This window comes from Lampris incognitus, chromosome 1 (assembly GCF_029633865.1).
Source record: "Lampris incognitus isolate fLamInc1 chromosome 1, fLamInc1.hap2, whole genome shotgun sequence".
Classification (NCBI taxonomy): domain Eukaryota; kingdom Metazoa; phylum Chordata; class Actinopteri; order Lampriformes; family Lampridae; genus Lampris; species Lampris incognitus.
The window spans coordinates 117,605,051-117,619,834 of record NC_079211.1 but is presented as its reverse complement, the minus strand read 5'-3'; the positions used below and the strand labels follow the sequence as shown (position 1 = coordinate 117,619,834).

The 14,784-nt window shown below is 45.8% G+C and overlaps 1 protein-coding gene across 4 annotated transcripts in view; it reads right to left on the bottom strand.

Annotated features, from left to right (window-relative positions):
* Positions 1–462: 462 nt before the first annotated feature.
* The window catches only part of dhfr (dihydrofolate reductase), a 112,173-nt gene continuing 97,851 nt past the window's right edge, over positions 463–14,784 (bottom strand). For 2 of the 4 annotated variants that reach the window (XM_056288161.1, XM_056288137.1), the window contains one exon: positions 11,218–11,322. Coding sequence is in view for 3 of the 4 variants with exons in the window: in XM_056288137.1 (XP_056144112.1) it covers positions 11,231–11,322 (92 nt within the window). In the remaining variant the exon portion in view is untranslated. Of the gene's footprint in view, positions 503–11,213; positions 11,323–14,784 lie in introns of those variants that run through there. The other 2 variants (XM_056288154.1, XM_056288146.1) reach the window with 2 other exon arrangements.

The window sequence follows — 14,784 nt, the reverse complement described above, 5'->3', positions numbered from 1 at the left end:
TATTGAGTTCGAGACCTGCTTGAAACTTTTAGCTAAAATAATAGCAAACACTTTATAATCAGTATTGGGTGAAGTTTTTGGTCTCCAATTGTCCAGCAGAAGCAGATCTTTCTTTGGTTTGGGGATTAAACATATTACTCCTTGTGTCATTGTAGTAGGAAGAGAGGAATTTTGGATACTTTTTGAATATACCTTATAAAGAAATGGTGGGAGTAAATCAGAGAATAATTTGTAAAATTCAGCAGTGATACCATCATTACCGGGCGATTGTTTTTGAGTGAATGGATGCCCTCCTCAATTTCACATGATAAACAGTCCTCTTTACTTATAGGATCAAATTCATCAAGATGTTGTCTTAACAAGGTCAAGTTACTTTTATTGAACTTTGATCTGTATAGATTGGAATAGTAATCATAACAAAACTACAACAGGTTTTCTTCCAATATTTACCTGTATTTAGTTCCACCCATTCTTCCCTCAATTTGAACAAGGTTCCCAGTATCTGCAGATGAAAAGCATAGCATTATGCTGCCGTCACTGTCACCATGCTTCACTGTAGGGAGGTTGTTTTTTAGCGCATGAGCAGTGTTGTTTGCACCACCTATAACGCTTTGAGTTTTGGACAAAAAGCTCAACTTTCTGATCACAAAACCTTTAACCAGTGTTGTAGTTCTCGAGACCGGTCTCGAGACCAGGATCCCATGGTCTTGGTCTCTTCTTGGTCTCGGACATAATTTTTCTCGGTCTTGTCTTGGTCTCGGATATTGGTCTTGAATTTCTCAAATTTGTATCGAGTGAAAATTAAGTGGAGGCAATTTAAAAAATAATAGGTTGGCGAGAATCAGCCGGTAGGCTGCACTGCAGACACACACAGTCATCCACGCACTGAACACAGATTGTAGCTAGATGCGTAATTGACCAAACTCGAGAACACATTTTACATTCAACGAACGTTACTGTTTTCTAAATGGCTATTCAATATCGGAATGGGAAGCTAATTAATCACCTACCTCCAAAAGTAGTCGCTACTTTGGCCTTTTTCTTAGATAGGCTACAGTGTGTTTAAAGTTGACTGTAACAGATCATGTGAAGCATCGTAGCCTACTTTTCAGAACAGTATAGCTTTTTACTAAACTACGACTAATCCGTGTATTTACGCTAACAGGCTACGTGTATTTTAGCACAATGTAAACATATTTGTATTAACCATTAGCGTGAAATGTAACCCAGTCCCATTTCCTCATTCGTTAAAATAGATTACGATCGTAATCAACACAAAGCAGAAAGCGGAGTGATACTAAAGTGAAGTCCCAGTGATGTTGTACTGAATATCAGCACTCATTGACTGTCTCTCGTCAAATCAAAGTACTTGGTCGGAACTAGCTAACTGTTGTAAAGATGCCATTCCTTCCTTTCTCATTACGATTGGCAACTGTGTACGTTAACGTTACTGTTCCTTTCTATTGCGAGCCACGGCTCAGTTCGTTGTGATTCTCGCTGCTGAATACGCGCACACTAGCTAATAATAATTAAGTTAATTAATGATGGCTGCGTTGTCGTCAATAATTCGCTTCGGGTACACTAATCACAAAGAGTTTATGTCCAATATGAAAAAGAAGCATCAAGCCGTCAGCAAGTTTTGCCACAAATCGATCACGGAGACCGCTGAGACAACATCAAGCTTCTATAGGCATATGGAGCCATAAAGCCATAATGACAGGGTTAGTCATTCGTGCAATAGCTTTTATATTGTTAGCTAAGCAAGCCAACTGTTCAATATTGGGTCTTTTCTCATGTAACGTTCGCTCTTTTGGGCGAGTCAACTACGGTGTTTATGCTAGACTAGAGCTAGCATAGCTAGTTATTTAGCTAGCTCACGCACTTGGAATGTTTAAATTCAGTGTAAAACTGGAATGCGCCCCGGCTATTTATTTTGTACAGTTTTCTAAATTAGCTAACATTAGGTAGCTAGCTGTGAATTAAAGCAATTTCCAGCATTAATTCTTATAAGAGCTAGTGTGGTGGACACGTATTGGGGACAGAATTCAACCCAGGAACTAAGGGTTAAGTCATGGTTGCCCTGGCAGGTTAACGCAGGGTTAAGTTATGGTTGTCCAGCCAGTTTTCTGGTTATTCTTGTCACCTCCGCTCAGTCGAGCTGTGGTTTGGTTGTCTCTCTGATTTACCGTGGATTAAAGAAAGTTGCCTACACGGCTAAAGTGTGAACCTACGGTCTTCTCCGTTCCTTCGGCTCTACACTGGTGACCCCGACGTCGGTTTTCGGATAAGTTTTCTGAAACCACACACATTATGGCTACGAACGCCGTTGCAATTAAACTGCCGGAGTTTTGGGAGTCTTCCGCGGCTACATGGTTCGCGCAGGCTGAGGCACAGTTCGCGCTCAGAGACATAACAGCAGACGAGACCATGTACTACTACGTAGTGGCAGCGCTGGGGGGCGCTACGGCTTCCAGGATAAGCGGTTTCATAACCAACCCACCGGCCGATGGTAAATACGCCGCACTTAAACATCTCCTCCTTGAAACTTTTGAACTGTCAACAACGGAGAGAGCACGTCGCCTCTTCGCAATTCAGGGCTTGGGAGATGGCAAACCATCGGAGCTAATGAGCAGGATGTTAAACCTACTGGGTCAAGAAAAGCCATGTTTCCTGTTTATGGAGCTGTTTCTGCGCAACATGCCGCCCCACGTCCAGACTGCGCTCGCTAACTCCACCATCACTGATCCCCGTGAGCTGGCAAAGGAGGCTGACCGATTCTTCGTCGCTACACAACGTTCCTCCCATGCCGGGGTGCTGGCTCCTACCCTCACTGGCCCCCCGCCGACATCGCGGGCGTGGCCCGACGGTGGCACCACAGCATCAGACCGCTACAAGCCCTCTGGACTCTGTATGTACCACGCTCGATTTGGTGCGAAAGCTAAACGGTGCCGTTCCCCCTGCAACTACAGGCCGACGGGAAACGAGAGGGCCAACACTCAGTAGTGGCCATGAGTGTTGGCGATACGAGCAGGCTACTCTTCATCCTCGACACCATCTCCGGTCGGCGATTTCTTTGTGACACGGGCGCACAGAGAAGCGTGCTCCCTGCTACTGACGTCGACATCATGGGCGGGGAGCGGGGCCCCCAGTTGGCGACGGCTGACGGCAGCCCTATCCACACCTACGGCGTGCGGTCTGTAGAACTGTGTTTTGGTGGACAACGTTTCACGTGGGAGTTCGTCATGGCCAATGTAACGCTTCCCCTCCTCGGAGCTGATTTTTTGTGCGCTTACGGTTTGTTAGTGGACATTCAGAACAGCCGTCTGGTCGATGCCTTAACCTTCTCCTCCTTCGCATGTACGCGGAGGGAAGCGGCCTATGCAGGTCTAGCCAACTCTCTCTCAGAGGCAGACAAGTTCAACCGCCTCCTTGCTGAGTTCCCTGACCTCACCCAGCCTACCTTCTCTGCACCCACCGCTAAGCATGGGGTGGAGCATCACATTGCTACGAAGGGGCCCCCGGTCTACGCCAGAGCCAGGCATCTCGACCCCGCCAAACTCGCCATTGCCAAGTCTGAGTTCGAGCACCTGGAACGCATGGGGATCATCTGCCGCTCTGACAGCCCGTGGGCGTCCCCACTCCACATCGTCGCTAAGCCTGATGGAGGTTGGCGCCCATGCGGGGACTACCGCCGACTAAATGACGCCACCACGCCCGACCGCTATCCTGTCCCGCATATCCAGGACTTTTCTGCAAACCTGTCTGGCAAATGCGTCTTCTCAAAAGTCGACCTGGTCCGTGGTTATCATCAAGTTCCCGTGCACCCCTCAGACATCCCCAAGACAGCGGTGACTACCCCATTCGGCCTATTTGAATTCCTACGAATGCCATTTGGACTCAAAAACGCGGCCCAGTCCTTTCAGCGGCTGATGGATTCAGTGCTCCGTGGCCTTCCTTTCATCTTCGTCTATTTGGACGACATACTCATCGCCAGCGCCTCCGAGGAAGAACACCTGTCCCATCTTCATGCCCTCTTCACACGCCTCAGCCAGCATGGGCTGATCGTCAACCCGGCGAAGTGCCGGTTCGGGCTGACAGCCATTGATTTCCTCGGGCACCGCATCACTGGGGACGGGGCAGTCCCCCTGCCCTCAAAGGTGGAAGCGGTGGCGGCCTTTCCGCGCCCCCAAACAGCTCGTGCGCTCAGGGAGTTCATCGGGATGGTGACATTCTACCACCGCTTCATTCCTTGAGCCGCCTTTATCATCCGGCCACTGTACGAGGCGCTGAAAGGCATGTCCCCCAACCAGGCGGTCGACTGGACAGCAGAGCGGGACCGTGCGTTCACCGAGACTAAAGCTGCGCTCTCCCAGGCTACCCTGCTAGCGCATCCTTCACCTACAGCGCCTATTTCCATAACCACGGATGCATCGGACTATGCTGTTGGTGCGGTTCACGAACAGTGGGTGGGGGGGGCTTGGCAGCCTTTGGCCTTTTTCAGTCGCCAGCTTACACCCCGAGAGCGCAAGTATAGTACTTTTGACAGGGAACTCCTCGGTCTCTGGCTCGCCGTCCGGCATTTCCGTTTCCTGCTAGAGGGCCGCGAGTTTACTGCGTACGTGGACCACAAGCCCCTCATGTTTGCCATGTCCAAGACGGCCGAGCCATGGTCCGCTCGCCAGCAGCGACAACTCTCCTACATTTCGGAATTCACTACCGACATCCAGCACGTCGCTGGTAAGTCTAACCAGGTAGCTGACTGCCTCTCTAGGGCAGTGATTGGAGCGGTCCACCTAGGCCTTGACTATGCACAGATGGCTGCTGACCAGGCCACGGACCCGAGCATCCTCCGTCTCCGGGCCTCCGACACGGGGCTCCGCCTGCAGGACGTTCCTTTCAGCGACACAGGTGTCACCCTCCTGTGTGACGTCTCCACAGGACAGCCCAGGCCCATCGTCCCGCACAGCTGGAGATGCCCCGTATTTGAAGCTGTGCACGGCCTCTCTCATCCAGGCGGTAAGCCATCCCTGCGCCTGACCTCTGCTAAGTTTGTGTGGGAGGGACTTAAGAGAGACGTGAAAGCGTGGGCCGACTCGTGTGTTGCCTGTCAGCAGGCTAAGATACACCGCCACATTAAGGCGCCCCTGGAACGCTTCGCAGTGCCGGAGAGACGATTTGACCATGTCCACGTCGACCTGGTTGGTCCCCTACCCCCCTCCCATGGGTTCACCTACCTCTTCACTGTGGTGGACAGGACTACGCGCTGGCCTGAAGCTGTTCCCCTGGCATCCACGACGTCTGCTGATGTGGCCCGGGCTTTTATTGGGTCGTGGGTCTCACGTTTCGGTACGCCTTCCGACCTTTCATCTGACCGCGGGCCACAGTTTACCTCAGAGCTATGGAATGCTGTGGGTGAGGCTCTGGGCGTCAAGCTTCATCGCACTACCGCCTACCACCCTCAGGCGAACGGCCTATGTGAGCGCTTCCACCGGTCCATGAAGGCTGCGCTTCGGGCTACTCTCAAGGACTGCAACTGGGTCGACAAGCTCCCATGGGTCATGCTGGGCCTGCGGACCGCCCCGAAGGAAGACCTACAAGCCTCCTCTGCGGAGCTGGTGTACGGCACGCCGCTGCGAGTCCCAGGCGATTTCATGCCCAATGCAACGCGTCCCTGGTCAGCTGTGGACCAACGAGCCTCCTTGCTGGACGGGGTCAGAGCTTTCACACCCGTCCCTACCGCCCAACACGGCGCTCCGGTGTCCCAGGTGCCCCCAGGTCTGCAGTCAGCGGACTACGTGTTCATCCGTCACGACGCACACCGCCCCCCTCTGCAACCCCCTTATGACGGCCCCTTCCGCGTCCTGGAACGGGGAACTAAGCACCTGGTGGTGGATTTTGGGGGCACGGCCGAGCATGTTTCAGTGGACCGAGTTAAACCCGCACACCTGGACTTGACGCAGCCGTTGGAGTTAGCCCAACCTCCTCGTCGCGGTCGTCCCCCGGCTCCGCCTCCTCCCCCCGTGGAGGCCCGAGCTGCCTCTTCTGCTCCTCAGGCCGACCTCCACAGGCCCGCGTCAATGCCTCCCAGAGACACTCCGGCCCCTGTTATCCGGAGCCGCCGCGGACGGCCTGTCGTCCCCCCGCGCCTGCCTGACTTCGATTACTAGGGCGAATTCTGGGGGGGCTCATGTGGTGGACACGTATTGGGGACAGAATTCAACCCAGGAACTAAGGGTTAAGTCATGGTTGCCCTGGCAGGTTAACGCAGGGTTAAGTTATGGTTGTCCAGCCAGTTTTCTGGTTATTCTTGCCACCTCCGCTCAGTCGAGCTGTGGTTTGGTTGTCTCTCTGATTTACCGTGGATTAAAGAAAGTTGCCTACACGGCTAAAGTGTGAACCTACGGTCTTCTCCGTTCCTTCGGCTCTACACTAGTATTAATAGCTACAGTATGATACAGCTAACGTTATCGATTTATGGTTTCCTATGGAGCTAAGGTAGCTGGCCTGTTCTTCCTTTAAAATTAGCTTGCAGCTAGCCAGCCAAATCGTTACCAGACACAGACTTCGATGTTATACGGTACATAACCTGCATTTATTGCATAATAACGTTTAAAATAGTCACCTATTTTAAATATTAAAATAGTCACTGACACCGATGTGTAAATATTCTAATACTTCTGTATGTAGCTAGCTAATAGCTATTTGCTATTTTTTTAAATTTCATTTAATCTTTCTTTTCTTTCTTTTTTCCATCTCCACCTAACAGGTTCAGTGAATATAAAGCTGGAAAATTTACTTCATTTGAGCAGACCTCTCAGCCAAGTGTGTCATCCTTTTTACAGCCCCGGGTGCAGCAGGTGTACAGTCAAACCTCTACTAGACAACAGGCCATCAACAATGCAGTAATATGTGACTTGATTGTTGGATGCTGTTTGCCTCTGTCACTTTTGGAAAACGACAACTTCAGACACTTTTTGAAAATTATGGATGATCGATATACCCCAATGTCAAGGAGAACCATGACAGACAAACATATCCCTCATCTAGTGGATAAGGTTAAAGCAAATATTAAACATGAAATGAAGTGTCAGGCTTACATCTCAGTGACAGCAGACATTTGGTCTGATCGAACCTTGCGTTCTTTTTTAGGGTTAACTGCACATGTGTATAGCAGCACCAAAGATGTATTTGAGCTTAAGTCTTATCTCTTGGACTGTAGGCGTTTTACTGGACGACATTGTGGCGAGAACATTGCCTCTGCATTTTATGAGATCACGGAAGAATTTGCAATCAGTGAAAAGATTGACTACATAATAACAGACAACGCTTCCAACATGAAATGTGCTTTTAAAGTTAAAATGCCACAACAATCAGATGATGCGCATGATAGTGGAGACGAGGTGGGAGACCTTGATGAAGATTTATGGGAGGATCTGGAGGATGAGGATGGCAGTGCAGATATAACAAGGAGTATCTCCAGACAGCGTTTGTCATGCTTTGCTCATTCTCTGCAACTGCTAGTAGGAGATGGCTTAACGGAAACTAAGGGTCTGCGATTGGTGCGATTGCCAAAGCTTCAAAGCTGTCGTCTTTGTTACATTGCAGCACTTCATTTAAAGATAAGTTTGAAGTCACTTTTGGCTATGGACGCTCTATCCCAGCAGCAAATGACACCCGCTGGAACTCCACTTTTAAGCAATTGAAAGCTATCACAGCATTGGATCACAGCATTCTCACAGACATGTGCTCTGACTTTCCTAATGTTGTTTTCTCTCCACGCGAGTGGGCTCAGCTCAAAGAACTCTGCACCATTCTTGAGCCTTTTGCAGAGGCTACTGACCTCACACAAGGTGAGCAACTGGTGACAAGCAGCCTAGTTGTCCCCACGGTTTTGGACATTAACACCCTCCTCATGAGGATGGAAGAGTAGAGGTGTCTCTGCCAGCCTTTAGTCAGAGCACTTAAAGAATCCTTACACAGGAGGTTTTCTGGCATATTTGTTAGAACAAAAATGGATGAAAGCAAGCAGCACCATGAACCGTTTGGTGAGGATGTGTACTTCATAGCTGCCATGCTTGACCCACGTTTTGGACTCAGCTGGGTGGATATGGATGTTCAGTCTACTGAAAATGTCATGTCCCCTCAGGTCAGAGATGAACTCAAGAGGTCACTCAAAGGTCAGTATACACACACACACACACACTGCTTTCACTGCCTGATGGCTCTGTGTACATACAATGGTAGTTTAGGAACAGCAGTAAATATAATAAATGACAAAATGGTATAATTTAAGTCATAAAAGACTTGATGATCTTTTTCTTTATTTTTTTCAGACACCTTGATTACAGAAGCAAGGGCCATAGGAACAGGATCCCCTCCGAAGGATCCCCATAGTGCACAACAATCTCAAGAGGAGTTACCTCCACTCAAGTGTCCAAGACTATTGGCAAGGTACCAATGGCATAGAAAAAGTCACAGTGGTGACCGAGACTCAAGCATAGCATCACAAGTACGGAAGTACTTTGAGACCATTAAAGACTTCCATGATGAAGACACACTCACTTTTTGGGCTAGGAACGAAGAGAAGTTCCCCAACCTACATTCCCTGGCACTTAAAGTCTTGTCTGTGCCTGCATCTTCAGCTCCTATTGAGCGTGTATTCAGCAGAGGGGGCCTTATCATGAGGCCTCCCCGTTCACGATAGGGGACAAAAATGTCATATCTAATGTTTCTTAAGGGTAACCATGCACTACTGTCTAAGTAGTCTAAGGTGCCCATGCCCATGTTGGCTGGTATATAAAATGGTTTTATACTGAGTAGACCAACAGACTGTCTGTAGACATAAAACATGTTGTAAACATTAAATATTATTGTTTTGCAAACGTATTCACTTCTCTTCTGATTACTGTATTTTCATTAAGTGAAAGCATGAACTGTATCTAATTCCATTACGTTTTTACAAATAACCTGATGTTTATTTGTACTGTATTGCGTTGCTGCACTGACCAAATTGTGAAATCTTTGCTTGCCTTTAACCAGAGGGAATCTTTCCTTTTTTAAAGTTGGTTTATTCAGAAAGTTACGTTATCAGCCATCCTATGTTATACTGACTGGTATTTTTTAAAAGACTATGCATGAGGATCAATGAAATAATTTTCTCTTCTGTGTGTTTTGTACAAAGGCTTCATTCTGAGTAGAAAATGTATAAATGCCATTATAATACAATAATATAGCTATTGTAAAGGGTATACAAACTATTCTATTCTCGGTCTCGGAAAAGACTCGACTTGTTCCGGTCTTGGTCTTGAACTTGGTCTCGACCACCGTTGGTCTTGATCTTGACTCGGTCTCGGCTAGGAGGAGTCTTGGTCTTGTCTTGGTCTCGATTGAGGCGGTCTTGACTACAACACTGCCTTTAACCACATCCTAACTGGGTCTCTCTCACTCTCATACTTGATAGCTAACTCCAAGCACGCTTTTATATGCATAGTTTTGAGCAACGGATTCTTTCTTACCACCCTCCCATACAAGCCAGATTTATGGAGAGCCCATGATATGGTTGACTCATGCACATTTACTCCAGTTTCAGCCACTGACCTCTGGAGCGCCTTCAAAGTGATTGCAGGATCATCTGTGGTTTTCCTCACCAGCCCACGTCACTTAGCTTTGAGGGACGGCCTGCCGTACAAAGTGTCTGGGTGGTGTGATACAGCTTCCACTTTCTGACAATGGATCCAACAGTGTTCCGTGGGACATCCAAACACTTGTTTTGTATCCCTTTCCTGCCTTCTGCATTTTATCACGTTGTCTCTTACTTCAGTATTATGCTGGTTTGTCTTCATTTTCTGATGGAGTTCACGTGCGACTAATGAACATTACACAGAGTGCTTTTTATACCCATAAACCAGACCGTTATTTTAATATCTTACAGGTGCACACTAATCATGTCCAATTGTGTTTACCTGAGTCTGCTTTAGGAATAATTTGTCATTTGTGTAAACTTGGGAGCTTTCAGAGCACAAGGGGTTGAATACTTATGCAAGCACTATATTTTAGTTTTTCATTTATTAATAAAAAGGCAGCCAAACATGCTGTTAGAGCTTATGGGTTCACAAAAATAATATTGTCAGGGACAGATGTGTGAGTATCTTTTATAATCCAGAAATTAGTGATGACTGTCAAGGGAGTTGAATACTTCTGCAAGGCACTGTAAAGAGAGAGAGTGAAGCAAAAAAAACCCCCACAAACAGTTAACACAGTCCACTCAGTGCAACACAGTCCAAAAATTCCACTGTCCAGAGATCGAACGCCAACCAGGATGACTGTCAGAACTGCCGGTCTGCATGGCCTAGCAGTTAGCTTAGCCTGCCCCACTTCCGCGTCCTGTCAGACCGTCCTCAGTATTTCTTCTGTTTCCAGGGTGTTTCCTCTGTCTTTCCAGGGACCTGGTCCCCGGGCCCACCAGATGCGGCAGACCAGGCTCTCTCAGCCAATCCAACGCAGCTCTCCCAGCCACACACCTCCACACGACGACACTAAAATGTAGTTAATGCTAGGTGAGGCTGCCGCTAGACCGCCCTCCGTGTTATCGGAACTGCCTGTCTGCATGGGCTAGCAGTAAGCTTAGCCTGCCCTGCTTCTGCATCCTGTCAGACCGCCCATAACCGCTCCGATCAGGGTTGTGGTCTCTGGGCCCACAGGACACAGCAGACCAAGCTCTCCAGCCGATCCAGCGCCAGCTCTCCCAGCCATCGGATGAAGACAAACTTAGACGCAGACATGGACAAAGACACTGCATGGACGGTACTAGGTGAGGCCGCCGCAAACTTAAGTTCGCGCCGCCATCTTCCCATGCCGGTACTGGGTAAGGCCGCTGCAAAGGTGAACTCGTGAATTACCACACCGCTTTAGGTGTGGGAAGATGGCGGCGCGATTGAATTGAATATGGTATTGTAATTGAAATTAGCACTGATGAATCATCTTTGTAATTCTTAAATCATGTTCACCTAAGACTTATTCTGACCTTTTGCTCTGGCTAAATGAGATAATCATAACTATGATAATACCATAAATGGCCCTTGAAATGTCACAATTAAGTGTCTGAAATTAAAACCTATCGCAGATGAAGAAAGGACACCCTGATAATCATTTAATAAGCATTCAGTTATTTACATTTAAGTCTACAGTCAGTTAACAATGATACCAACTCAAAAGGTTGTCCAGTTTAACTTTATTTTAGATCATTGGTCAGTGCTCTCATACACTTCAAATCTGTACTGGATTCCATTCTCCTCCTGCATGCCCTCTGCCACTCCTGGGAACCTGTAAGTAGCAATGAGCCACCTGTAAATCCTCGATGGTTAGAGACGATTTAATGAAGGGTTTATAAGCCACAGAAATGTCTAAATGCAGAAGCAAAAAGGATATTTCCTGATTTCTTATGATGGGAACCATCATCAACACTTTGAACTGTAATAAAAAGACATAACTGCTACTACTTCTTTCAGTTTGTTCCCTGTTTCTCAGGAGGTGCCACAGCGGATTTTACAGTTTCCATCGGTACCGTGTGAGGGAACAGCACCAATGGTGGCTGTTGTTAACCCAGGCCTCATCCGATCCCATATGGAGCCTCGACCCATCCGGTATGGTCTTGTCAAGCCACATAATGATTTAGCAAAATTTCATGTTGGATGCCCTTCCTGACACAACCACTAACCCTATGGACGGGGGCTGGATGCCATCCCATGAATAATTCATGGACTTGCGCCCATGCCTGTGAATCGATAACTACTACTAAAATAATAATAATGACAATAATAATAAAAAGACATAAGTGGAGGGAAGTACTGCAACAAGTAGTATGTTTATTTTTCCAGGTGTTTTTGCAGCATGGCAATGTTCACCTTTTCAGAGTAACTGGATCCAAGTCATAGTCACTCAGTCAAGCAAATGAATAAAAATAAATGACAATGGCTTGAGAGATGAAAGTTATTTAACTCGAGCTTGCAGGTCCTGGCTTTTTGTGATTGTTTTGCTATGGACTGCGCAACACTGTAATCGCCAACAGTGGAGTAACTATGCCAGTGTGAAACTTCCATTATAATTTTGGAAGTTACACAGCCCACAGAAATAATACTTCTTATCATACCCAAGTAAAAACTGATGCTCATGGCAAACTCCAGTATTTTCTAGGACTTAACTATTGACTGAACTTTAGTAGTCAAGTATTTTGTCTAATACTTGGAATACGTTGCACATTTTTGCAACATGTTGCCTATAGCTAGGTATGTGGTTTCTAATATTGTTTTGCTGAGTGTAACTCATGAGTTAATCTCATAATCTTTGTAGCATCCAATAATGTAATAACGTCCTGATAATGTAACAATGTCTGATAATGTAATAAAATCCAATAATATAACAACTTGACCAATAATATAATAAAATGTCCTGATTGATATTGTGATACAATTTTTACCGATAATGTAATACTTTATTGGGAATTTATTACATTATCAGGTGGGTCTCTCTTCTTTTTTTTTTACTGATAATGTAATACTTTTGACGGATAATGTAATACTATGTTCATTTTCAGTCCAGAGTTCTACATTTTGTGTTTGTGTAAGAATGTTATATACATTGGTTTTGAAATGATTAGGTTAAAGTGCAGACTTTGAGCACCATACAGCCATATGCACATGGGCAGAAATTTAGAGACATGCAACTACATCCTGGTCTTATTGAGTGGGTGACTACCTGCTTGGTAAGGATCCAGAATCCCAGGTCAGATAAGATTCTGAGCAGCACTGGAGACTGTTCTCTAAAACTTCGTCTTTACTATCTATACCATGGATTTCCAACAAAACACTGCCTCATGAAAATAGCCACAATCCAAGAAAACAACTTTCAGTAACACTTCATTCATTTCAAGTGACATAGTGGTCAGCTGACATATCCTGTCATACTGATATGTTAGGACACTTTCAGCATCAAAATGACATAGTACTTATGACAATTGTTCTGTCTGTTCCTCATCTAACTACGTATAAAGGCAGGAATCTCTGCCTGTCTGAGTTAATTTCGCGCATGTGTGACCATGCCCGCACGAGATGAATGCCTTCCTCAGGATCGGGCAAGCCACATCCATGCATGAGATGACGAGATGCACGTTTCGACGGGCAATGCACTACATATATACATATATACGTATATATATATATGTGTGTGTGTGTAACCCATATGACATATAGGGCTACTATAGTCATTGATTTAGAGGTGTAGTGACATGCCGCTCCTTAAGGGGCGCACTATGCAACTCGCTAGGGTAGAGACTGCTACACGCAGTTGTCATTTTTTTTCTCTTTTCTTTTCGTGAACATCCTGGAAATTGTGCTCTTGAACCGACGACTGAATTTTATTATACATAGCCTCAGAAAGTTAGAGTATTGACATTTTTGATTGTGAAAAGTGTTATGTATTATCAGAATCTCATCTGTGCGCTTACGAGACGACGGTCTGTCGAGTTTTAAGTATTTGGAACTCCGGTGAGCAAAGCACGTTTTTGTGCTAGCTTATTGCTAACCACTGAAGGGAAAAGATAACGCTGGATCATATAGCTGTTAAGATACTCTTCATAAAACCAGTCGGGGTTATAAGAATGTCTAATGTTTGAATAGCCCGTACTTTGGTACGTATTGTATCATTGTGTCATGTTGAATGTTTTAGAAGATAACTCACGCCAATAGTTAGCTAGTGTTAAGCGCTAGCTTAGTCAGTGAAGCATTGGGGAATTGTGTAGCATTAAAGATGCATGGCACTTATCCTGTTGACGTTAAAGCCATTCGGTTTAAGTGGTTAGCACACTTAAATGGTTTGTATTGAGGCTACACTGTGATTGCGCTGATTTTGTGTAACAGAATTATATATATATGTAGTGATTAAGTAATTATATTGTAATTCATATACATATTAATGGAAAGCATATTGTAAGATGTTCTGAATGAAAAGAAATTAATGAGATCTCATGTTAGAAACAGATATAGAATGAAATACTTACTATTCTGCACTATTTGTGTAGATTGTTTTTTTTAACTACCAGATAGAATTTGGCATATTGTGATGGCGAGCCCAGCCCAGTGAGACTGTGGACGATCATAGAAGCGGTGGCCTACCGTAGGATCTGTCTCAGGAAACGTCTGACAAGCCTGAATCATTCATCCAGACACCTGATAAGAACTCATACAAACTAACCTATTTCCTCTACCAGGGTAGAAATAGTCATCGTTGAAGTATATTCAATACACTCACGGATCAGGAACTGAACTCTTGGACCAACACATACACTCAAGGACAAGGAACTGAATTTTTCTTTCATCTCAAACTTCTAACACTCACTGAGGGTTGTGATTTGAACGAGGTTTTCTTTGGTTTATTATTTTATTTACTTTAAAGAGCTCTATTTTGTTTTATTTCAGTTCTTTTATGTAAAAGTCAGCGTTGTGTATATTTTGCTGTTGTAAGGCAATAAAATTGTCAACTGTTCAACTACACATCAACTCCTCTCGTGAGTTAGTCAAGGCAAACCCCTCACCGAACCTAGTTAGACGTTAGCGCTTTTACTGCTACCCCTAGTTTGCAGTGGAGGTGCTACACAAAACTTGGCGAGCCAGCCAGGAGTGGTTTTGATTTCCTTGTTATGTGAAAGTTGAGCAGTTTGACACTTTTGTTGCATTCTATCTGTGAACACTGATACCTGCTACCTAGGTTTATTTTGTGGTAATAAGAAAG